At 39.6% G+C, this 25,843-nt stretch overlaps 2 protein-coding genes across 2 annotated transcripts; one reads left to right on the forward strand and one right to left on the reverse strand.

Annotated features, from left to right (window-relative positions):
• On the reverse strand, positions 1-4,737 carry mcoln3b (mucolipin TRP cation channel 3b). The gene is given in 14 exon segments (XM_029429499.1): positions 1-387; positions 624-754; positions 903-1,109; positions 1,197-1,319; positions 1,637-1,738; positions 1,835-1,984; positions 2,648-2,760; positions 2,942-3,041; positions 3,432-3,528; positions 3,646-3,718; positions 3,842-3,995; positions 4,262-4,429; positions 4,515-4,703; positions 4,705-4,737. Coding segments are annotated over 14 exon segments (1,680 nt in total). The 3' UTR covers positions 1-347.
• An 845-nt stretch (positions 4,738-5,582) lies between these two features.
• On the forward strand, positions 5,583-24,126 carry dnai3 (dynein axonemal intermediate chain 3). Its single transcript, XM_029429494.1, is given in 25 exon segments — positions 5,583-5,753; positions 5,866-6,261; positions 7,246-7,328; positions 7,415-7,453; positions 10,231-10,415; positions 11,463-11,579; positions 11,826-11,954; positions 12,058-12,257; positions 12,540-12,656; positions 13,069-13,265; positions 13,756-13,874; positions 14,595-14,684; positions 14,955-15,041; positions 16,585-16,704; positions 17,872-17,945; positions 18,102-18,246; positions 18,599-18,698; positions 20,753-20,877; positions 20,959-21,019; positions 21,260-21,390; positions 21,617-21,670; positions 21,672-21,825; positions 22,249-22,340; positions 22,655-22,771; positions 23,859-24,126. Coding segments are annotated over 23 exon segments (2,655 nt in total). The 5' UTR covers positions 5,583-5,753; positions 5,866-6,261; positions 7,246-7,267; the 3' UTR covers positions 24,000-24,126.
• The last annotated feature ends 1,717 nt before the right edge of the window (positions 24,127-25,843 follow it).

The raw sequence follows: 25,843 nt of genomic DNA on the forward strand, positions 1-25,843 counted from the left end.
TCATCTTCTGTGTACAACGTTGGGATCCTTCCATGAAATGCATTGAAAAAAACAAATACAATTTAAGGGTCCTTTTTTTTTTCCATCTACATATTGATATAAATAAGTGTATTTATAAAGTGCTTTCTGCATCATAGAGACCAGATTTCATCGGTGTCTCAAATTCGTTCGTATCTATCCTTCCTGTTCCTGTGATTAAATGTGAAGGAGCAGTTTTACACCTGAGGCATAATGTTAAAGAGGGGAAAAGTATAAGCCTCTCCCATTGAATATAACAGTATAAAGTGCACATTGTTAGGTTATACTGTACAAACTATAACCTTTTTTAAAATGATATTTCCACATTGCTATGCCTCTGAAGTCAGCCTCTCCTGACGCTTCCTGCACCTGAAAGAAGAAAATGTCCCAGCTTAGATTCCTGTTAACGATGTTATGTCTAGCAAAAGTATTAAAATGCTTTGGCACACTTCACTGGCATCCACGGTTTACTTAGTGTTTATAAGGGGCACCCAAATTGGTTGATGTTACCATGTACAAAGCAATAGGATGATCAACAGTACTGGACTCCCGGGAGAATGAAATGAGCAGTTAGCGTTGGCCAGTGAGAGCTGCATTTCACCTACCTGGTGCCGCAGCAGTTCGAGAAGCAGCCGTTGTTTTCGTCCAGTCTGTACACCCCAGAGTTTGGCGGATCTTTACACACAGACATGAATTTCTGCAGCTCCGATGTCGGAGTTCCACTCTGCTGCTGCTGCTAAATGAGTAGCAAACGGGAACAGTTGACACTGTGTGGCATAGTTTGCCATAACCGCAAATAAAACACTTCCCTATACAACCAGCACACAAATCATCCTTCATACTAATGATGCGTTACTAATATCTAAAACGAGAGCAAACATCACCTTGATGGTGTCATAGGTGTCGGTGATGATTGTGATGAAAAGGCTGAGGATCATGTAGATGAAGAGCGAGACAAAGGAATAGAGGTAGACCCTGCTGAAGGTCCACACCAGGCTGCTCTTCTGCTTCATGTTCTTGAAGGTGGGATACATGTCGTCTCCATTGATCAGGGAGAATAGACACTCTGACACAGTGTTCAAGGTCCGGAACTAAAACAAAAGGTCAAAGAGGAGAAAGGTTAATATGTTTGTAAAACTCCATCCGACTTTTCTTTGTATGATGTAAACACTCCTTACCTTCTCATGATACGGACCAAGGACGACCCAGCCACAAAAACAGTAACTCAGGTAGATGATTCCAGCGCAGCAGATGAAACGGATAACGTTTGGGAAAGCTGCTCTCAGTGTCAGGATGAGAATCTGAACATAGCCATAGACAACAACAGATGGTTATAGATCTGAAAAATAGACAATGAGGACAAGTATCTGGAAATCTAGACATAAGAATTGGTCCCACAGGATCTGTTACAGTGAAAGAGGAGATGGTGTTTGAACACTGGCAGTTTCCATGTGGTGTAAGACACAACTAAGTTTAGCAGCTTTCCCTTTTCAGAAATATGGTTGGTAAAAGAGCCAAAATGCTGTACTACTACAACTGGCATTGTACGGGAGCTAACAGTGGCAATAGTGTTATCTGAATGATTGTCTTATGCTGTAGTTGATAAATATGGTCTTACATTGTACTTCTTAAAGTAGCCCATGTAGCGGATGACCCCGATCCACACAAACATGGTGCCTATCCCAAGGAAGATGCTGCAGACATCATAACTTGTGAGGACCTAAAAGAAAAGTGGATGTTTGCAATGTCTTTCTATATTCCTTCAGTCCATTATTCACAATTTACTTTAATAGAAATGTAATTTAATCCCCACTACCTTAGTCTGGATCTCGATCTTGAGAATGGAGCCAATGATGGTAAATGTGTCGCTAGCAATGATCAGGATATACCAACCGTTCACAAACTCCAACCTGTCGGACCATGGGACGTCTTTACCGCAGAGGTTCTTGCAGTAGAGTGTGTACTCCTGATTACAACAGAAGGAAAACGGAGGTAGTTGTACTGTTCTCTGTAAGGAGGTTGCCACTATTACATTGTTTTTGTTTAAATATCAATTAGCAGAGGTGGAATGCAACTAAGTCATTTAAGTACTGAAGTACAGTGTGAGGTTTTTGTATTCACTTGAGTTTTTTTCCATTTCATGTCACTTCATACTTCTACTCCACTATAATTCAGAGAGAAATATTGAACATTTTAGTTCATGTTTATTTGACAGCTGTAGTTACTTCACCAAGATATTGCATACAAAACATGCATAGATCATAGATTAAGCTAACCAACAGCATAGAAGTTCAAATTAAAAGGTAATGCTTTATTTCACAGGTCCTGATATTTGCTAGTAATTGTACAGGAATTTCCTGGAAAGATATACAGTATATGTTAGTACAAATTACAAGTATGGACAATGTTCTGAGACAGTTATTTGTGTTTATTTATTATTATTATTCATTAAAAAGTCACGGAATATGTTTTGGCAATGATTTACCTCCACTTTATGAATACAGTACCATAATGAACATCATGAATCATACCTGTTTTATGTCTGAACAACGCAAATAAGCTACAAAAAAGTGGGATAAAGGTTAGTTTTTTAAAATACTGTGTTTTATGGTTAGTTCAGTTTACTTACACTCTGCAGTTGAATCCCATTAATCACTGAGCGTGTGCAGAGGGTGCAGGAGGTGATGCACGTTATAATAATGAGGCAGTCAAACAGCACAGTCAGGTATACGTTCCTAGGAGCTGGGGGAACAGCAAGGAAATTAAAATTACTCTCACCTAAAAAGGAAGAACATCTTCAAACAGATTTTATGAGCAGCAAAGTCTCAAGCTTAGAGAGCAGCCTTAATGAATCCTGGACATGAGCTTAAAGCAATGCAAGATGATTCATTTGTGCATCCTTAATTCAGCTCGGCAAACTTACATGCCCCAGCCACTTTCCAGTCTCTGCATTCATTGATGTCTACATCGTTTTCCAGGTCAACCTTTATCCTGCCGCTGTGAGCGAGGTTGTTGAAAGTGATCTGTTAACCAGAGAGTCGTGTTCAAGGGAGGACAATTTGTTTCAAAAGGATTACATCCTAACAGTCAAACCTAATAGCAAAACATTCACTTTCCAGGCCCTAAATATATCATTTAACTATGTACATAGCAGGAACTGTGTGCAAACAGCCTCACTTAAAGGCTGCACAGATTTGTGTCCTCTTTAGTTTCATCAAAGATTCACATGGACTCTTTTCATTTGAACTCCTATCTGTGCTGTGTGAACAAGTGCCGTGTCACAAAAAATCATTGTCCCCGTTATGGCAGCAATGAAGCGATCAGATGTGTCGTATCACTGTTTTTAAAAGACAAAGCCTGACGTGTGATCCACCAGCGTTTACTGAGCCATGAAGACAAGTCAAGTGACTTACAATAACGGTAAAGTCGTAGCAGTCTGGCAGCTCTCGATGTCTCACCGTCTGTAAATTTATGGCTTTGAGAACAAATGTGACCTTGATAGAGAGCAACCTGGAACACAGAGCAGGCATATCAACTGAGGGGGTTTTCATGTGATATATAAAACCAAGAGTGGAAAATGATTTTTGCCTTAAGAGAAACGACTTTAATTAAATGTTACGTGCAAACCTTTTGAAATGCAATTCAAAATGTGGAAGTGCTTCACGCAATGACGGATACATCGGATAAACGTTAAGGCATACTGTTGGATACAAGCGGCAACAAAAAGAAAAAGACAAATACAAACGAGCAACAAATAAACTCATTAAACCTGGTAAAATATTCAAATGTTCCCCGTATAACTCAAACAATCATGCATACGTACCCGTTTCCACTTCGGCATCAATTTCAAAGGTCTCATCATCAGGGTAGATGGTACCGTTTCTGTAGAACTCCTGACACAATGTAAGGGGGGTGTAGAAAGTACCATTTTTGTCATAGGCGTGATTGCCTACTGTGATGTTGTGCAGATGTCCATACTAGAAAAGAACAATTGAAATCTTAGGTACAGTAAAGTCAGGTTTGTTGACAATTTAGCAGTTTATGGTTAGATTCATGCAGTCAAAATCTACAAAAAAACAACATGAACAAAGTCCCGTTTGTTAAGCTTTTTGGTCATATAAGCATGCAGAGTTATACAATTACAACAATGATTTACAGCAACAAAAGGAAAAATGTATTACAAATAAACTAATGCCTTCTTGATGTTCCTTTCTTAAAAAGAAAATGCTGGCATTCAGTTTACCTGTTCAATGATGTAATCGATGTGATCATAAACATCAGCCTGTCTGTAAACAGCATACATATCCATGCCGCCATCGACATAATCTTTCAGGAAGAGGTGCTTGAATGTCATCAGATTTTCCTCCTTGAATGTGACGACCATCTGGTTGCTCAGCCCAAAAGACACTAACTGAGATGGGGGTAAAAATAAAGACATTTGATGTGGTGAAACAACACAATTAACATCTGTTCAAGTCATGTCTGAGATTAGTTACCTGGACAGTAATAATGGCAATTTTGATGATCTGCAGTATGAGTTTCCATGGTTTTCGGCCGCGAGCGTGGTACTTCTCACAAGGGTTCATAAAGTAATATTTGATCTTCCTTCTGAGACACTCCACATTGTCCAGATCCTCCAGACCATGATGTTGGTCGTCTGCCCAGGGAGGGGGGCCATTTGTCTCAGTACACATCATACAAGTCACTGGACTCCTCCATATCTACAATTAATCAAATAAGGGTGACTTACAAATTGGCGACAATACAAATTAGCATTTAAAGATATCAATGAAATGTGAGAGGGAAATAAATCTAAATTATAGGTCACATTTCCTTTTTTTTTTGCACTTACATGTTTGGACGACCAAGGTGTCGTCAAATCAAATTCAAATCAAGTGGCTTGAGCAAACAGGTTGTTTAGTTTGTGTAGAGCTGTAAAATTGCCAAATATATGCCATGCACTAAATCCTCACTTTGTTTGAAACCTTAGTACGGGTGTTGTAGTGTTGGATCATTGAAAGAGTATATACATTTGTTTCAAACATAAAAGGAACAATACTAGATAGAATAGAAACACTTCCTACTATTATGAAATCAATGTGCTTTCCCTCAAAAGGGTTGAAACACTTTACAGTAGACTGTACTTTACTCATAAACCTTTAACTACTGCCGGAAAGTGTGGAGGTTATACTTCCTGGCTTTATTTCCTTCGAAGAAAACATAACTAAAAAAACATTTGGCACAGGATCAATATGAAACTCATAGGCTATAGCTCTACTTCCACCGTCTTTTTCCACATTGTAAAATAGATTTCTAATCAGCAACTGTATGTGAAGAAGAAGGAAATAAAGTCAGGTGTGCTTGAGCATTGTTAAATGAAACACAGCAGCTCACATTCTGAAACCTGACCATGGCAGCAAACTATTAAATATTCATTACTTGTTGTGTAAGGATTACACTCAACTAGGAACTCAACAGTGAACAGTAATGAAATGAAACTTAAATAGGCTACTTACCAATGTCCCCGCACCTGATTAGTTAACTTCTAGTTGCGCACACCTGTCGTCTGCGACACACTCGTTGGGTCCAAAATGTCTAGGTCTAATTCAAATTCAGAACTTACTCAATTTTAATGGGAGAGTCACGACTGAAGTCATTTAACGTGGGTGTATTTCCGAAGTGTGTTTGTTGTCTTGTGAACAAACTCCTCAGCTGTGTGTGAACGAATGGCACAGGTAACTTCTTACGACAATAAAACGTCATTTTACTGCTGTAACCTGATTGGCTCTTGGACCTGTCAGTCATCTCTAGTTGTTTTCGTTAATGTAACCCTTGGTAACCAAACAGTGCCACTGATGAGAAGAGGAAAACAGTGCGGAGGATTTCAAGCTAACTACTATGGTTGAAATACCGGTAAACTTTATTCATCTATAAACTGTAGTTAGAGTTTATGTTTGTGGGATTTAAGTTATCCTTAACTGCGAATAGCAGCACCTTCGATGGAAACGACGTGTAATAAACACACTTTATAGTTTATACTATACATCTTTAACCACAGTGTGTTTTCATCACTGTTAACAGTTACCCCTGCTAACGTTAGTTAGCCAGTAAGTAGATGCAGCCGGACTATCATTAGCTAACGTTAGTTAGCCAGTAAGTAGATGCAGCCGGACTATCATTAGCTAACGTTACTTTCTTCTGTGAAGAACATCACGTCGAAGGCAGACCATGGACGTAATGGAGGTATTGTATCGTATTATATTGTACAGTAACGTTATATAAACCATACAACTCTGGCAATATTAGTTATTATGTCCAACGTCAGAAGAACAACTTACAAATGATGTTATAAAAAATGATACATTTATGTATGGGTTTACCCAATAGTAGAGTAGCTAAGTAGTAAATATTAGCTCCACATCCTGTAACTACAACATAAAATTGCTGCTCACAAGTTAATTCATCAGTATTAATATTTAGCTAATGTAACAAAATACTCGTAAATATATCAAGCATTCTGCATGATTTTACTTTTGGTACTTTAGGCAAGGGAAGGTAATTCAAAGTATTTTACATGAGAGATTTAAACAAAAACATATATAAGATGAGATACGCTATATAAAAGAAAGGCAATACATAAAAAAGAAGCATCTTTGGCTTTAAAGCAAAATAGAAAACACGCTAAAATGGAATAAAATAGTACAAACAGAAGAATAAAAAAAGATATTGACATGCATTTTGCTGCTAATAATAATAATTTATGTACTTTATGCAATTGTATTTTAAATGAAATTGTTATTGCATGACTTTATTATCACATTGATACTTGTATCTGAAACCAGAATACTTCCTTCCCCATTTATTAATATTAGTTGTAACCATAGCCAATATAAACTACACCAGTACACGTACACCATAAAATGTATGTCAGCCTGAGGCCTTGGCTTAATTTTGTTTTCACAGCTAAAGTAAATATAGGCTTTTTATAGGCTTCTTCTTATAAGTAAAAAAAAGCAATTATATCAATTCTCTTATCCTCCACAAGATGACGCCATGTTCATTGATAATGTATTTCTGTGACTGTTGCAAGACACTCTGCTCTGCCTCTGTGTGTAGCATGTGTGTGCATTTAAAAAGCAAAGTGAATGGATACAAATATGTAATTTGGTGTTTTGCAAGGAGACATGTAACCCTGTGTTGTAAGAAGACTGTTTCCCCTTTCATTAGTGAAGCTATCCTAAGAGCAAGGATGCCACCCAAGAGATTAAAAAGTGCAAGAAGCAGTGCTGGCATTAAGGGGAAAAGTAAAGGTGAGTGTCTAAATATTAGTATAGTGTTAATATATTAAAACGCCTCATAATATAAAATGGTAAACGGACTGTTACTTCCCATTTAGGCAAAACGATTCAGTCAACTGCACAAGTGGAAACGCTTGGTAAGAGAAAATTATTCACTTTTTTATTTGCACATCGTAATCTCATCTACATTACGATTACATTCATATCAACTACAAAAATAGGCAAACAATTTCAGTAAAACTTCTGGGTAAACTGAGCAAAGATTTGGCTATACTCGCCATAGATGCAACTATCTAAAAGTAAATAACTGGTCTTTAGATCCTGAAGGGAATTTCATCTTTATACTAACTAAAAGTCTTGTGAATTTGACATGGCCCTTAAATACAGTTAACTAAAGCACTTTCAGCCTTCAATTTAGCTTTGTACATTTCTTTTTAACTTGATGATAGAGTCCATTTGTATTTGATTACCTTCCTTTATTTAATAGGGCAGGGTCCTTTAAAGAAATGCTATATACCATATATTCAGATTTGTCTTGGTTAATTAGGGACACCTAAATCTTTCTGACTTTGAAGTAGAGATGTAACGAGCATGGCTGAAACTAATATTCAGAGATGTCTTTGAGGAGTGGGAGAAACTATACGCATTCTTCTGATGTGATCTTGAGTGTACGGTTGCATAGCCTACTGACATGCTCTCTACTCAGCTGTGAGTCCCCATTGTCACGGTCTAGTTTACTTTCAACAATCCAGCCCTGAAGACATACTTTTGGTCAAATGTATCTTTTTACTATAGATTAGATCATTGGCTAATGTGGGAGTAACATGTAATGGTATTAAGAGTCCTCAGATTCAGATTGGCTCTGTTTTGTATCATTTATTCATTCATTTAATCCATTTCCAGTTTATACACCTGGCAGTATAAGTGCAAGTCTAACAGTCAGATCTCCTAAATGATCACATCCTAAATAGTTTTACTCGATCCCTGACCCTGAACTTAACCTTAAACCAAGTTTTAACCATCAGATTTCATAGTTAACCTTGTGTGGACCATCTTTTCATGACCCACGGACACAAATATAAGTGCAGATTTTCTTTGTCCCTGAACAGGTTTCTCAAGGACATTAATAATATAAGTGATCGCTAATCTTATCAGCCGATGAACGCCTATTGTTCAGGCTTCATTTCTTTAGTAGTATCAGCAGATGTGAAAACAAACATAATTACAATGTACTATGTTACAGTATAAATATCTTACAGTTTGTATTAAAAAAAAAAATGCTAGCCTTAAGTGGATTCTGACACATTTACAAAATCTCTTCAGCGCAGCCTACACACGCAGTTTAATTGCATTCTTTAGGGTTATGAAACATTGCACATCACACTCTTCATATTTCCCATGAATACAAAATGCCGTAGTTGACACATAACTGTGTGAAAAGAGGGGTGTGAGTTTCCACTACAATGATTTGGCGTGAGGTCTCAATGGTGTGAGTGGAAAAGGTTGACACACCCAGCTGGGAAGTGGTTACTTAAATTGTACTTTAGCATTCCCAGCGTCCCCTCAGCAACCTTGTGGAAAGACTTTGAAGAGAGAGACCGCAAGTGGGATGAAAACTATCATTATGTAGAGCCCTGTTTACTATAATGTGCCCTGGACTGAGCCTGGCCTTAGATATGGAGGAGTCTGCATAGATTGTTTATTAAGAAAAATGTTGTTTTGGTAATGGTGCAGTACTGCGCTTCTATAGAGTAACAATCCCGCTTAGATGTTTGTTACTGAGCAGCTTATGTCTTGAATTTCTGCATTATTGATCTGCCTCTCACGTACTAGTATTATAGAAAATACAGCAGTATTATAAGTGTTTGGACGTTGCGTGTAGGCTATTCACAAGGATTACATTTCGTCCTGTGATATTGTATGATGGTCCACCCTGTAAGGTGGGGCAGGTGAAGGATTGAGGCATTGTTGTGCGTTTGATTAGAAAAGTAGAGTTAAGAATCTGTGTCACAGTCCGTAGGCAATGATGACTTTAAAGCCTGTCCATTGTGTGAATGTCACTTGACAAGTGAGATTAAGTTGTGGCATCTCTACTTTCCTACTCATCACGCTTGTATCTCTGGTTTTTTAACACCTATTTCTACAACATGCAGTATGTTCCCTTTACTGTTTAGTACCTGATCTGCAAACCAGCTAATAGCACTGTATGTTGTTTATGTTTTTAAACCTCTTGGTTTTTCTCTATTCATGTAAAACCGTTGAAGATATAAAACACTTAGATTTTTATATGCAGGACATAATCATAAATAAACCATTCATGTTTTAACTGCGCTATTCTGCCACCTCAATCTGTAAAGATTAATCAAATATCATCAAATAATCTGGCTTCTGATTAAAAAAACCTTGGTTTATGAGGACTTTTATGAGGCCTTATACGCTATACTGTATACAGTTGGCAGGAGTGGAGGAACAGAATATGAATACACATTGTGCTTCTGAGTAAATTCACTATAGTTTCCTTATTCCTTTCTTTGTTTATATCATTTTGGTAGGGGGCTTCTTGTTTTCCGATCTGTTACAATATATTGTTTTGGATTACCATTGCTTTGCCCATAATGCTTTAACATGTGTAACTGTATTTATTAAAGGAACATCTCAAAACATCACCAGCCCAAGTGATAAAAATTTAAAACGGGAATAACTTTAACATCTTAAATATATGACCCAACTGACAAACAAATGATTCTAGTATTCAGTGCTTTGCCCAAACACTAATGAAACCAAAAAGCACCATGTGATTTAGCTTATGCTGTCCTCAGAAAGTTGGCAGGTTTATCTCCAGCTAATTGTAGTGTATAATCTCCACTGTCTACCATCTCTTTTGTCAATAATGATTTTGAACTTTCTGCCCAAGGTCATCCAGATGATATTTTCCCCATGGTCCTGACATCAGCCACCCAGGAGCTCTTTGGTTGCCGCACTGATGAGGACGTCACAAGGGAGAGCCCTTACAAGCTGCTGAAAAAAGACGACATCATACAGGACATTAAGACAAGAGCTGCAGTGTCCGATTTCAGCCCCGTGAAGCAGATTGTGCTGGTGAGGCTGATCCATTGTCATACAGATCACTCAGACAATACCCCAAAGGCACCGTGATGATACACAGACCCACGAGTTAAGGGCTGTGGGAACAGACAGAGGAACCCGTTTAACCTAATTTCCCCTCTGACTCTGATCAAGGTTAAACACCGCTCTTACTTTAAGCATTCATGCCCCTTCTACCACAACACATTACTCTGATGAAAACAGAGTGAAAACCCTAAGAGTCCCATACAGACTCATCTGCTCTAAGTGCCAAGTAATGTCAGCTTTCTTATTTGGGACAAAGCCAAGGCCTTACCTTGGCTTCGGTGATGTGTGTGTGTGTGTGTGTGTGTGTGTGTGTGTGTGTGTGTGTGTGTGTGTGTGTGTGTGTGTGTGTGTGTGTGTGTGTGTGTGTGTGTGTGTGTGTGTGTGTGTGTGTGTGTGTGTGTGTGTGTGTGTGTGTGTGTGTGTGTGTGTGTGTGTGGTTATCTCTCTTGTTCTGTGTCTGTAATGGTACCATTTTTATTTCAGCGAGACAAAAATGGCTTTAATGGAGAGATGCTTTTCCAAATCACGGCTGATGCATGTCGACCCAGACAGAAGAATGTCTCTATCTTTTAGAGGGATAGCTATATCAGATAAATATAATTCAGCTTCTACAGAGACGGAACAGAGAAGCAGAGCGTTTGCACAAGTCACATATCAAAATCACATTTTGTTGTTTCTTCAAAATCATTGATCGTCCGTCATCATTGAAATCGTGTGTGTGTGTGTGTGTGTGTGTGTGTGTGTGTGTGTGTGTGTGTGTGTGTGTGTGTGTGTGTGTGTGTGTGTGTGTGTGTGTGTGTGTGTGTGTGTGTGTGTGGTTATCTCTCTTGTTCTGTGTTTGCAAAGTCCACAACATCAGTCGTTAAGTCTGAAATAAGTCATCGGCTATCTCGACCAAATTACTGCTGTTCAAAGTTGCCAGAATCAATTCAAATACTCTACATGAATTATTTCTAAAGAAACAGTCATGGAAATAGCTGAATGTTGTAAATTGTAAGTTATTGTATCTGGCAGGACTACCCAGAGGATGAGCTCTTGCTGGTTTTTGACAGGGACTTCACTTATGACCAGTGCTTCTACCTGGTTCTGACGTCAGAAGCGAAGGACAGAATCTTCAATGTAATGTTAGAGGTATGTACACTATTTGATCACGTATCACTAAGTATCAGAGGCCCATTTTGCTTTCCCAGCTGACATATTTTCAATGGCCGATTAAAATAAAAGACTTCAATGACCCCAAACATTTTGTAATCAGTGTGACTGTTTTGGAAGATTTCACAATGAGCTATTGAAAAAACAAAATATTGCTTACTCATCTTTCAATTGAGTGTGTTTCCTGTTCTTTATACTTCTTGTAATTCTCTCTGTGTTCTGCAGCCCCCACAGCCGAAGACACCAGAAGTGTTTGAGAGGGAAGTCAATAAAACCCCAGAACCAAAGCCATGGATATCTCTTGGCAGTGAGCTGGAAATAGATGAAGAATCTTTCAAAGAGACCAGAGAAAAGGTACTGCAGCATATCAAAACACAAATCTGATTCAAATAAATTCCATCATTTACCCTTATCCTTCCATAAAACACCTCTATTCTGTCTCTTTTTTTGTCATCAGCTGTGGTACAAGTTCTCCAGAGTGCGGAGGAAGTTTGGGGCACCGGTCTGTTTTTCGGACCGCAACATTGCAGATGCTAAGGATGACTACCAACATTGTGCTTCCTACCAAGACAGCAGATTCAGCATCAAACAGATGCAGAGGGACTGTGGGATGCAGGCTGTTCCCAGACTGCAGAGCAGCAGTGCTCAGACACAGTGGTATGCTAGAAAATCAGTACACATAAAATGGATTTGTTCTAGAGAGGGAGAAAACACTTCCAGGTTCTGCCTGTAATGCATTAAGAACACAGGATTTTAACAACATCATTGAATCCCTTTTTGTGGCAAGTATTTTTGTTGCATTTCATGCCTATATGCCTTATACTTAGGTGGTGCAGAGTATACAGCTGACACATATACATTGTTACCTCTCTGTATTACTTTAAAAGTAACTCAACCTCCACAAATCTATTGTATAATTATTTTCTGTGCACTTTACAGGAAGTTTCAAAGGAATGTCTTTACCCAGTACACGCCAAGAGAGTTAAGTGATGAAGAAAAAGAGACCATCCTCCAGTCTGAGAGTCTAAAGAATTTTTGCATCTCAGTGACCCCCAGGTAAGATGAACTAGTGTAGGAATTAATGGTGTCTTCTGTCCGCTTTCTAAGGGAGTATGTATTGTATACGAAGATTGATAGTCAACCCAAACTCATACAATACTCAGCATCTATTGTTACCGCTGTAGGGGCATTAGAATACTCAAAAGATATAGTTTCAGGACGCCTTCATCTTCCCAGTGTACTACACTTTGTCTTGTTATAGTTGCTTTCATAGGTTTTAAACAAAGGTTTCAATGACATGTTGTGATATTACCCTCAACCCTCCTTTGTGTCCAGGTAAGAGATAAGAGAACATGTAGAGTATTAGAAAACTTCTTCTGTATCTATGAAGAGATTTGTTGGAGGAAAATGAAGTTCTGCCACTAGAAGTTTTCCTAAAAAAAAACGTTTTTCCTTTTTGTTTTTGCAGGGTTTTACAAGCCCTTCAGCAGGAGGAAATCATGAATGTGTTCTGTGACGACTGGAAGGCTCTGGGGCCAGCAGCTGAGGATGGTGACTGGTCTGGGAAGGTTTCCGAAGGTTTGATGCTTTATCAGGCCTTCACAGACCAGAAGTACACTAAGGACAAGATCATCAGCAGCATTAATTGGCACCCTAACATCTACGGTAAAGTGCAAAATGTCCAACAGGGAATATATTTGTTTACAGTTTCTCACACAAAAATATTGAGAAGATAAGTTATCACCCACATGCATAATTCCAGCTCTTAGTGATCTGGGTGAGAGCAGATTGTGTTTTAAATGTCTATAATAGCATTTGTTTGCGAAATGTTGACAAGGCCTTCATTCTCCTTGTAATCTCACTGTCACTGACAAGTATAGGAATTTAAAATCCTCTTCCATTGTAAAAGCATTTATGTTTCAACACAACTGCTTTGTACTGTTGCCCAGCTGTCATCACTCAGAGAGTAGGCTTTCAGCAAGATCCAGAATAATAATATCAGTGCCAAAACACGTGATCAGTGTAAATACATGTTATTCAAAGGAGGGATCAAAGTTGAACCACCAATTTCTCAATCAGTGAAGTTAAAAAGGACTAAACGTATTGAACTTTGTAGTTAATACATTGTTTGATGTGGGTTGTTTTTATGTGGTAGGTGTGATAGCTGTGGCTTTGACACATACAAAGGAGAAGCGGTTGAATGAGTCCTCAACGTTTGTCGTCGGAGCGTCTCACATCGTCTTCTATAGCTTCTCCGATCCCTCTAATCCCCAGGTATGGAAATTGTATGAAAGGGACCCTTTGAATGAACGTGGAGAGTGTACAGGTTAGAAGATAGTCTATTTCTATCTGTCATTGACATGTTAGAAGCTAATTCTCACCTCATATCTGTTTGACACACTTTAATAATAAATGGCTGGAAGGATTTGCTTTCTGCTGTCATTCAATCCTATTATTTGCTCAAGCAAAATTTGAGAGGCTCTATTGATTTGACCCAGGCACTGAATCAATAAAACTGAGCTGCTAAATCACTCAAAAGTAATATGAGTTCTGCATGACGTATGCCTTCACTGGTGCATGCGTCATGCTTTGGTTTCACTGTCTGCTGGAGCAGTCATCAAAGTGGCAAAGGCCACTGTGTACAGGAAACCAGAGACCTTATACCATTTGAAATAAATATATTTCTTTAGTGTGGAGAGTAAAGTGCTGTAGTTCAGTGTTGCAGCTCATTTTAAACTCCAGCTAATTTAAATGTGATGCTGAAAATGACTTCTCTGTAATACCATCCCGCCCCTCCCCGGGTCTTTTTCCCCCTTATGCCTGATGAAATGGAATACTGCATGCACTCGGTTTTGTGGATTTGAAGCTGAACTTTGTATGGACAGACTAGAATAAATAAATACTCGGGATGGCAAGCACCCAATACATGAAAGTGTCTACTTTGAAATATAATATTTCTGCGCTGTGTATGTGGGTTTTCTTTGTTGTTTGCAGTTGCTGCTGGAGTGCCCAGATGACATTTTTGCCTTTGAGTTTTGCCCTTCTGATCCAAATATTATCGTTGGCGGCTGCATGAATGGCCAGGTGCTGACTTTAACTCTCTGGTTTGCTGCATCTGCTGCCTGTTCTGCCTTCAAGTTGTTTTTGGAACTCACCACTTTTCCATGCCCCTCTTCATTTTAAGGGAAAGTTATTAAATAGACCCTCAGTCCTCTTAATCATACCACGTGCAGATCCAATGTCTTGTTTCTGTTCCCATTCTGTTTTAATCAACATTTAAACATATTTATTTGTGGGGGTTTTTACACCCAGCTCAGATCTCCAGTGTCTGATTGTGTGTTGCTGTTGTCTCAGGTCGTGTTGTGGGACATTTCTGCTCACGTCACCCACTTACAGGGAGCACAGCCTGGTAAAGATGCATCTGTCAACACCGACACATTCGTAAGTACCCGTGTCCTTTCTCTTATGTGCACAATGTTGATACAATAATACACAGAGTTCTGTATCTGTGTTTCTGTATTACATGTGGTATCAGTTACCGTAATTCTTCAGCTGGTCACGATGTCAGCTTGGTTTATTCAAGTATGGGTCCTCAGTTTATCAAAGCATGCAGAATATTTGCTGTAAAGACAGGCTGTGCTGTATGACAGAGTGAGATGATGATACGTTGACTCCTGAGTTCTCCCCTCATCCTCACTCTTTCATTAGATGGGAATGCAGTGGCCTAATGGTCCTTTTCAAGCCAGCCACAGCTGTCAAAACTAGCTCCACAAACGTACTAATGCCAGGAGTACATCTCAAAGCAAGTTTATATCATTACATTGCCCCACTGCTAAACGAAAACAGCTGATTAGACGTCATACAAACAAGACCGATACAAAAACTATTGACTGAAGACTGAAACTTCAAAGATGGCTACTCTTTTGGCTTAAAATCATTGTAAATGAATGTTTTCACGACACAGCTTCCCTGTTTGGATGGTATTATGTAGAGTAATACAGAATAGGTGTGTGGGGGGGGAGGTAATGATACATGACAAAAACCAGGGCTCAGATTTGTCCCACAACAGAGCAAGTACATTAACTCCAGATGTCCAGAGATCAAATATTAAACAAGTCCCTTAAAACCCTGACCTCCACTGACATCTTCCACTCGGCAGATGTATTTAAATAGACATATAGGCCCCAGTCATCCCACCCCCATTTGCTTTGTTGGTTTTTATTGCCTCTACAGTGGAACAGCTGTCTCCATCCCTGTCCTCGCTACGTCCCTCTCTTTTGCTTTCCCCTCTCCCACACTCCGTCCCTCCCTCTATTCTATGTGTTCTTGTTTGCTCTTCATTTCCCAGAGTCAACAGCATCAGCTCACATACTCCAGCTGTTACACAAGCCTTTCCATCCTCCTACCATAGTTTGTCCCCCATAGAAGATAACACACAGGCAAATCAGATCACCGCCCTCCCTTGTGTTTGCAGTGTAAACAATGGCGGTTGTATCTGCTAAAAAGGCTTTATTTCCATGTTGAGTGCTGTGAAAGCTGCGCTACACCAGCACCTGTTGCCAGCTTATGAGATAAACGAAGAATTTCAATCCTCCTGTAAAGATTTCTGTTCTGTTCACACCATTTAAATCCAACTGCAGGTGCACCACACAGTGTTACAGAGAAAAGAAAATCCTTTGTTACACTAAGTCACAGTCTTTTGTTGACAATTTCACACTTGTAAATGTAAACAATCGAAATGTGTTCCAGTTTATTTCCTGTTGCAGTGAACGTGAAAAACATCAGATGACAAGAAGTAAACATGGATATAAGCTGTTGCCCCGAAATGCAATGATCTATACATAATATGTGATGCATACTATTTGAATATCCTGCTGGACCATTCTGCGATGGTTGTTCACCCCGGTATAAAGTCTTTGTATGTAGATTGAATTGTCAGAGCTCACTGTACATGCTGTGCCTTTTGTGTCTGACATCCCACCAGGACCTCGATGACAACAAAGAGAATAAGACTCCTGCCGTGCGCTACTGTGCTGTGTCTGCATTAGAGAGCAGCCACAAAGCACCAATTACTGATGTCCAGTGGCTGCCACCAACATTTGAGGTACACAGAGCTGAAGGGCAGAAGGGTTGGAAGAAATAACAACTGCAAAAAAAACCCGACATCAAATAGGCAGAATACTGATCACGCTTGGCATTTTCCATCAGGAGTGCATTGGGTAGGAGCCGGAACGTTCCCTGAGTGTAATCAGTATTTCACTTTGCCTCTCTTGATTATTAAAAGGTATTTTGTGTGACTACACAGCAAAACCTCCCGTAATGTTTTCTTGATCTCAAGCTTCTTTTATCAAATGTAAAGTAAACATTGTGGCATAATTTCCAACATACCGAAGGCAACTAGAGTACATTTTAATGTTACACACCTAAGTCTGAAATTGATAATAAAACATTAAACACTTAACGTTTCAGGTCTCTCATAGCTCAAATGATTTCTATATCTCGTTCTTATCGGACTAAGGTTAGAAGCCATTTGAATGTAAACAAGTCTAGCACTGCGCACTGGGAAGTATCAGGGCAACATATTGAGGATAGGATTATAGAAATTATAAGTTGCAACGGGAAAGTATGGAAGGAGGACACTGTTGGAGAGAACAAACGTTACACCACAGCGCCACTGCCACAACATTTTGCGTATTTATAGTAACTTCAAGATGTTTTTTTTACTCCGCCTGACAAACTATCCTGTTTTTTAACATTTGCAGAGGTGAATGTCTGCGTTCCAGTTTTCCTCTGCTAATAGTGGCCCGGCATAAAAAACACACAGTTTCACAGTACATCTAAAAATGTATTGACCTAAGGTGATATTTGCTGCAGTGACACTGTGCTGGTCTGTAACCCAGCACAAAGAAGTGAAAGGTAATGGTGGCAGCCATAAAAAAAAAAATAGGGTAACAATGAACTATGGTCTCACACAGATTTACTACTTTATCACACTTCACAGAACCTCAGCGTGTTGCTTAGAGTTTCTTAGATCTTCTTTATGAAACAATTAATTTTGGTTTCCCACTGGTGCCTATCCCTCATGTCTACATAATAAATCATGACAACCACTGGCACTTGTCTGGATAAGTAAAATAAGGCAATCATCAAAGTGCCCCCGGGGTCACATTAACCTCCCATATATCTTCAGGAAGCTTTTTACACTATTATCAGCTCTCACTAAGCCTGACAGACATTTGATGATTTTGTGACTCTCTCTCTCTCTGATTAGGTGACCAGGGCGGGCTTACCAGTGGAGAACAAGTACAACATTTCTACTCAGGTTGTCACCTGCTCCCCTGACTGGTAGGTCTTATACAGAAAAGTGTTTAAATGAAATGTTAAACCACAGATCTCTAACAGAGTCTGTATCAGTCAATATTCACAGTGTGCGTATGAACAAAATGATTCAAGTTTGTATTAGCTGTCCGCTTGATGCTTTTCATTTGTCTCCCTCTAAAGTGCTATAATGTTCTGGGATGTGCGAGTGACAAAACCGTTGAGCCAGTCAGCGTCAGACAGGAAGCAGAATGCGGATCAGAAGACACCCCACAGTGTCCCCGACACTTTCAAACATCTGGACCGGACATGGAAACCTCTGTTCAGGGTACTGAAGGGTTTGAGGGTGCAATACAAAATGAATATTGTTTCCAAACCTTAAGCTGTATACACATTGTGATAGTGTATATCAAACCGAATGGCCGTTGTGTTCAGACAGACGTTAAGTCCATCAACTATTCTACCTGCAAATACAGAATTAAATAATGGCTCTATGTTGAAACATCTAACAAAATGGATCTAGATATGTGAATACATCTGTAATAACAGGGTTCCTACGCAGTATGGAAACGTATGGATGTACTATACTATACTTTTCTGTGATATCTTTATGACATATTAAAATAATGTTTCGTCTTTTTAAAATGTCAAAAGGTGTCTTCTTCTCTGTCGTGTTTCAGGTTTCCCTGCCAAAGATCGATACCAGTGGAGAATACGCTCCTCTAAAGTTCAGCCTGGAACACTACACCTGTAATGGTAATAATACAGGCAGGACCAAAGGTGAGGGACTTTACCCTTCGTGCAGGCTCAGTTTATTTCTTTCTGTCTTTAACACCATCTGTGAGTCACATGTGCATTACTCAATTACAATAATGTGTACAATAATTACTGTCTGGTGTTATTGTTGGATGCAAAGCACCTGATGAAACCTGATGCAGGTTCGAAATGTAAAGCAACAACATTTCAAATACACTTAGAGCCGCTATAACATATATAAAAAGCTGCAATTGTAATGGTCTTGGTCAAAAATGCAAAAGTTATTGCTTGTCTTTGCTCTAGATGGCACACAGGGCTATTGTGTCTGGTTTTGTGAACATTGCATGAGTAAGAAAATCGTAGAAATACAGAATTATGTATGAATCTGTGAGGAGACCAAATAATGAACATTACAAACATAAAGATTCCTATGTCTTATAGTTGCAAGTCTATTTTATTATTATTATTTTGGATTCTTTAATTAAAATAAAATAAACACACGCTTCAATCAAAAGATATGTAAAATATGTCATATGCCTTGTGAGATTAAAGAAGTAAATACATATCAGTAAACATTATACAAATGAGCAAAGAAATGTTAAAAACCATGAAACCATGATACATAATGCACAAAATGAAATGCAACGGTGCTTCCTTGCTTGTGAACTAATTCTGCTTTGGATGGTTGAGCACAGTGATGAGTGGGACATGGTTCACCCCGCCCTCGGGTACTCTCTGTCTGTCTCCCTCTTCTCTCCTCCGGTTTCATAGCACTTTATTAAGTGATACTTCCAAAACAAGGCCCTCATAGTTGCAGAGCATTAGCCTCGCTGACTGTCAGCTCTTTGCAATATGCTGCTCAGGCTCCTTTAGGTTCCAGAAGATGACCGTGTGTCCTGGCTGGTCAAGAAGAGACCTGTCTTTGTCCGGCTGAAGGTCTGCCTCCATAAACACAGCTTTGGTGGCTGCCGGTTATAGAATTAATATGTTCACTAACTGAGGCAATAAATCTGCTGCAGAGCCCTCAGGCAGTCTGTTATTAAGTTTTTTTTATTAATCCCTGGGTGATTAATACTTTGCTACCTAAAATGTTTGACTCATATTGATTGAGTCTACACTGTCTGCCTCTGAGCTCTATATTCAGCAACTTTGTTCTCTGCCTTTTCTGTCCTCTCTGACGCAGCAGTCCCTTGCACTTACAGTAGTAGCCACTGTAGGAAAGCACAACCCTGCCTTTCAACAGCACCACGTGAAGTTCCACACCAAAGTTTTTGCGAGCAACCCCTCATGGGGATTAAGCGAGAGTTGAGCAGCAGCGCAGTGTGGTGAAAGTGTGACATTGTCTACATCTGTTGCTGTGCTGTATCATCTCTCTCGTATCTTTACACACATCTTAACTGGGGGAAAGTGGATTTAGAAGATGTGTGATTGGGTAATCTGATCTGACCTTCAAGAGCTAATCTAACAGAGTGACGCTGAGACTTGATTGGGAGCGGCCCGCTGATAAGGGGGTGTGAATGGATAGTCCTGTACTGTCACTGACAGACAGTTGGGCTTTTGTGATGGAAAAGGCTTCTTCCTACCTATCTCTACCTTTCCACCCTTCTCCCTTACTGGCCCCCTTCTCGTCACAATCCTCACTCCCACCTCCTTTCTTTCCAACTCCCCTCATATACCCTGTTACCAACCCATTCACCTCAACTGTACCTCTCCCCACCTCCGTCTCTTTTGTCCTTCTGTTGTCTTGTTCATGGTCAGGTTACACAGCAGGCTGCACCAATGCCGCTGCTCAAGCTCTCTGTTTTGCCTTATTTTAAATAAATTGCAGATGTCTTTAATGCTTCCTGTCTTTCTTTGACCCAGGCATTACCCATTTAACTATTGCAGAAAATAAGTTCTCTGTGATTTAGTGTAAATGTTGTATTTCCCCTGCGGTTTTCTACAGTGTATTGTCAACATGTTTTGTAATGAGGACCATGCTACCTCTCTTGACTGGCTGAAAAGGGCTCAAAAAAGTACGAGTTGAACTTTTAACCTTACTTTCTACACACTGTCTGTCTGACTGTTTCCCCTGACAGAGGAAGCTAATGAAAATGATGATGGATCAGAGGTCATCCCAGACTACAGCCGGCTCAGAGTGCCCTCAGCTAAGACACTCACGACTCTGGAAGATGTCAATACCAGGCTCTATATTGGAACAGAGGTCAGTCCTACCAATAAAATCAGCTACAGCGAGCACCACAAGTTGTAACATGTTTCATAATGTGTATGTTTTTACTGCCAGGATGGGGAGATTGTTTACACTGACTGGAAACTGGCGAAGGACGACTCTGGAAGGCTGCAAAGTGAGTATTCTGGTTGATCCTTTAATATTATCACAAAAACAAAATTCTAAAAATGATTTTAGCAGCCACTATTACTGTAATTCAACTCTTTGGTTTGACAGCCTGCTGGCTGTGATCACATACAGAGAGGACACAGAGGGTTAAGTGTACCTTGTACTACATTGCCCTATTGCTTCTGTGGAAGCAATTACACTGTCATATAAAACAGTGCACCTGCTCTTCCTGTCTCCTCTCTCTCAGGTGCCAAGCCCCTCCACTGTTTTAGCATCCATCACTGGCTGGTGAATACGGTACAGAGGTCGCCCTTCTTCAAAGACATTATTTTGACAACGGGAAGCTGGAACTTTGCCATCTGGAAGGAGGGAGTCATGGTAACAACACCTGTCGCTTCAACTACAGTAGCAGAAAACATTGCAACCAGTTAAACTCATACCCACTTACTCAATCAAATTATATTGTATAAATCCTTCAATCCATCATAAAAAAGAAGAAAATATATAATAGAGAAAATATATAATATGTAACTTATCACCGGCCAGATTTATTGCATTTTTAAACCTACTGATTGCTTGATTTCTTGTAATCCTCGACTTCCAGGATGGCCCCATCATCATGTCACCAAGCTCTGAGCAGGTGTGCACTGTGGGATGCTTGGTCGCTGTCCCGGCCAGCTGTTTTCTTCATTGGGAAAGAGGATGGCAGCATCGAGGTGTGGAACCTGCTGGAAAAGAGCAGTGAACCTGTGCAGGTCAACGCACACGTCACCAATGCCAAGATTACCTGCATCAAACCCTGGACTGCCTCCTGTGAGTTATCGGCCTCTGTGGTGCACAACACAGGAGTTAGCATATGCAGTGGCTACATTCAGAAGGCGCTGCTGTTTTGTTTCTAATAAAAATCACATTTGAATATGTTTACCTGACAGTAAATCTAGTTTATACAGGTACAAGATATATCGATTAAACTTTATTTGTATTGCCCCTTTCATACAGGTTAGTGAAATTCAACGTTTACAGATGACACAGAAAAAATGTAAACTGTAAAACAATTTGAAACTAAAGAAATCTCTGCTGCTCACCTACAAACTGTAATCCCTTTTGTTTGGATACAGACTGTCCCTTCTTTTCTGTCTGTTTTATTTATATTTTTACAGCCTTGGTGATAAGTTCCTTGTTGTAAGATTGTTTCAGCCATGAACCTCATTTACTGGATTTCCTTTGTACATTCAGCCAAGCAGCACTTCCTGGCTGTGACTGATGACCTTGGGATGGTTCGTGTTTTCGAAATCCCGAAGACACTCTACGTTCCCTCCAGGAGTGAGGTAACACAGGCCGACCTCCTCCTAAATACTCCTCACTTTAAAGAAGGTTATGAGTTGTCTGTTAAAAAGCAATAATATTGTACCAATGTTCAAGGTTGTAAAATGGAGATAACAACTCCAAGAATTTTATGATTCTTTTTGCTGCTTTATTGCAATGATATTAAGTCCACATGTGCTTCTAGTAATAAACATGCTGGTTCAATGGTCATCAAACCTCCAGCAGTTCTGAATTGTGATTATGGGTTATTGTGTTATTGTGGGTTCATGTAATGCCTGCCTGCTGATCAGTGCCTTTCTGTTTTGTCTGTATGCAGAGTTTGACAGTGAAGAAATACTTTGAGCTGGAGGAGGACAGGTTGAAGGATCTTTTGAAGAGGAGTGAACTGTGGGCAAAACAGAAGAAGGAAGCTGAAGAACTAAACAAGAGGACGGTGAGCTGTGGAGTCTGACTGTAGAAAGAAGGAACCGGCTTTGTGCTCTCCCAAACATCAACATTTGACATTTAATTGGCCTTGAACTTGACCTTGTGTCCCGAGATACATTGTAACCTCACTGACAGACGCTCTGAATGTACAGTGAGATCTAATAATGCTTTTTATTGGCCCAGTTTAAAGTATCTACACCAGTTTAAAGTTGATGCTGGAAAAGCTGGAGTAGGACATCCCTCTCTATCTGTCCCCTCTGTCTCACTCTCTTATTATCTTTCCCTCTCTCTTCCCTCATGTTTAATTCATTCAGATTGTTATTTGATCCTGGGCACTGGAGAGAGTAAAGATATCTGTCCGCTAACTATAGAAGCTAAATCTTTTAGTGGCCAAATATTCTAATCTTCGACTGAACGCAGATTAAGTTTTGTTTTGTTGCAGTAATCTCACATTTGTTTATGTGTGTGTGTGTGTGTGAAAACTCTCTTCTCGCTCATCCAATCAGTCAAATTCCATTTTATGCTGTTGTGTTCACTTCCAGCCTTTGTCGTTACATGACAAGGACAAGACGCCTCAGGATTTATATACAAACAAAACTGTATGATTGACGTTTTTCTACACTGTCAGTGTGTGTGTGTGTGTGTGTGTGTGTGTGTGTGTACGCTTGTTATTGTCTGTATTTGTCTCATGATTACAATGAAATTAAAAGTGATTACAGACAATTCTCATTTAACAAACCTTCCTTTAAGAAAACCTCCCCCCCCTCCAGTGAAAGGAAATGAATGAGAAATATTTAGCAATATTATATTACAGTAATTTAATTTCAACACATTTGCAACTTCCAAAGGAGAAATGTAGGACATAACTAGAAGATGTAGTCTACTTAAAATGAGTGCTTTGCTTGAAATTAATGTTTAATATGTGTTAGTTCATGAAAAATCAAGTGGCAATTAAATGTAGTGTAAGTTTATAACATGTTACCTAGATACGACCTTAACATTTCTGCTTCAAAGTGGGGAATACGTAAGAATATGTTTTAAAGTGGCCTATCATTTGCTACACTTTGTTGTGACTCTGATTAATTTTTCTCCAGGAATCTAACAAGCCAGTCGAAACCCTGTCGGAGAATGAAGAGCAGAACTTGAAGGCGCACGATGATTACGTGATGCTGGAGGAAAGCATCCTGAAGGGCTTGGGCCTGTGGCCAGCTACTGCTGACACACAAGATACCTGATATCACACACATATCTGCTCAAATTGCATTTTATATAAAACAGTTTTATCATATTAACTGTTTAAAAATATATATAAAAACGCTATATTTTGACATTTTTCATTTGAATAAACTTGTTTGTATCTTTGCTTTTACAATATTTGCCATAACTACTAATGTATTGTGTTTGTAGAAATATGATCTATTTGTAAAATATGAGAGCAGTGAACAATAATTGATTCTGCCATTGACATTCAGACAGTTTCTAGGTTGTTGCTTCAGGGTCAAACATGGATTTTTCTTTTCTCCACCCATCTGACGTAATGCCATCCATCTGCCCCCTCTTCACCACCGCTCCCAGACAGTGGTGGGCCGTCAGGGCCAGCAAGGCCTTCTCTGCTGGCCTAAACATCATCAGAATATAAATTTAATTTTTAGATATTATTTCCACAAATATGTATTAAATTATTCCCCATAGTCTATTCTCTTCATTTCATAGCTTTCCTCTTGGTTGTGCTGCTTCCAGCCTCAGATCGAGATTTGGAGGGCTGGCCTTTATGTTAGAGCTTTTATCCAATCATATTTCAGCCATGATGTGTTGCCAGGGTCCAAGAGATCTGCCCTGAGGCCTTCAGAATCAACAGTCGCTTAAAGTGAACGGAGACAAAACTGTGGCGTTAACCAATCAGATTTCAAGTTGGGGACACCGGGGCCAGCTAGAAGGCGTACGATAACGTCAGCACGTGCATGTCTTTTGAGTGGATACGCACTATTGAGAGGCAGAGCTATGCAGAGCTAGCAAACTGAACTTGAACGAGCTAATTTAGATTTCTACAAGCTGTTTTTTTCAACCCACAATGGCTGAAGGAGGAGAAGAGATCGATTTGGTCGGAGATATAATTACAACGCCATTTTCAAGAAAAGCTAGACATTGTGAGAAGAGAACAGCCAACCCCGATGCTAGCGAGACTATCACAGGGTTTGTCCGCCACTTTGAAATCACTAACTACGAGCGGTACCCCCTGCTCACAGCCTCCGAGAGGCACTGCACATTGTACTGCTGGGAATGCCTGCTATTTACAACTGATCGATTTGGTGTTTGAAACTTGAGTTGTCTAACCAAGGCAGCAACGAGACACCAAAGCACGGCTGGGCACTTACAAGCAACGGTGCTTTTGAAAACCTTTGGGGACACCTGAGTGGATCTACAGCTCAACGAACAAGTGCGCAGGGAAATGGAGCTCCACAACGAAAAGGTGAACAAAAATAGGGAAATGCGGATTTATTGATTATAAATGCTTTGGAAATATTAATATAACTCTGTTATACTTGACTATGTTAAGGTGATGCAATGCCCGATTATACTGCGTTTCTGTCTAAATGTATAGTTTCTAGAGCCATGGCGTCATAATGATGGTATTAAGAGGTGGAATAATTCAGGTAAGACTGTGTAGGACATCACTGAAGGCCTAGGTGTGAAATGCACGGCCCGCCACTGCTCCCAGAGGATAGTCTGGAATACCTCAAGGATCTGACCTTGCCAGGAAGTCATTTAATGGCTCCTTAATTTCATGATATATATCTGTTGTTGGAAGCAGATAGTTCTCAAGTATAAAATCAATGATGTGCAGCTCATCGTGCTGTTGATAAAGAAATGATTGATTAAGAAAGAATTTAAAAGACACAGACCAAAGACCATGTAATGTTATGTTCAATCATAACCTAGAAATGATCTTCAGGGGCGAACAGTGTGTGTCTTCAGTTAACCGTTCACACAGCAGCTGAACCTCTTGGAGTGGGTGGACTGCATTTTAGTAGGGCAAAGCGCGAAAAAAAAAAGTAGTTTCTGTTAATTATTCACACGA

This window comes from Cottoperca gobio, chromosome 4 (assembly GCF_900634415.1).
Source record: "Cottoperca gobio chromosome 4, fCotGob3.1, whole genome shotgun sequence".
Lineage (NCBI taxonomy): Eukaryota > Metazoa > Chordata > Actinopteri > Perciformes > Bovichtidae > Cottoperca > Cottoperca gobio.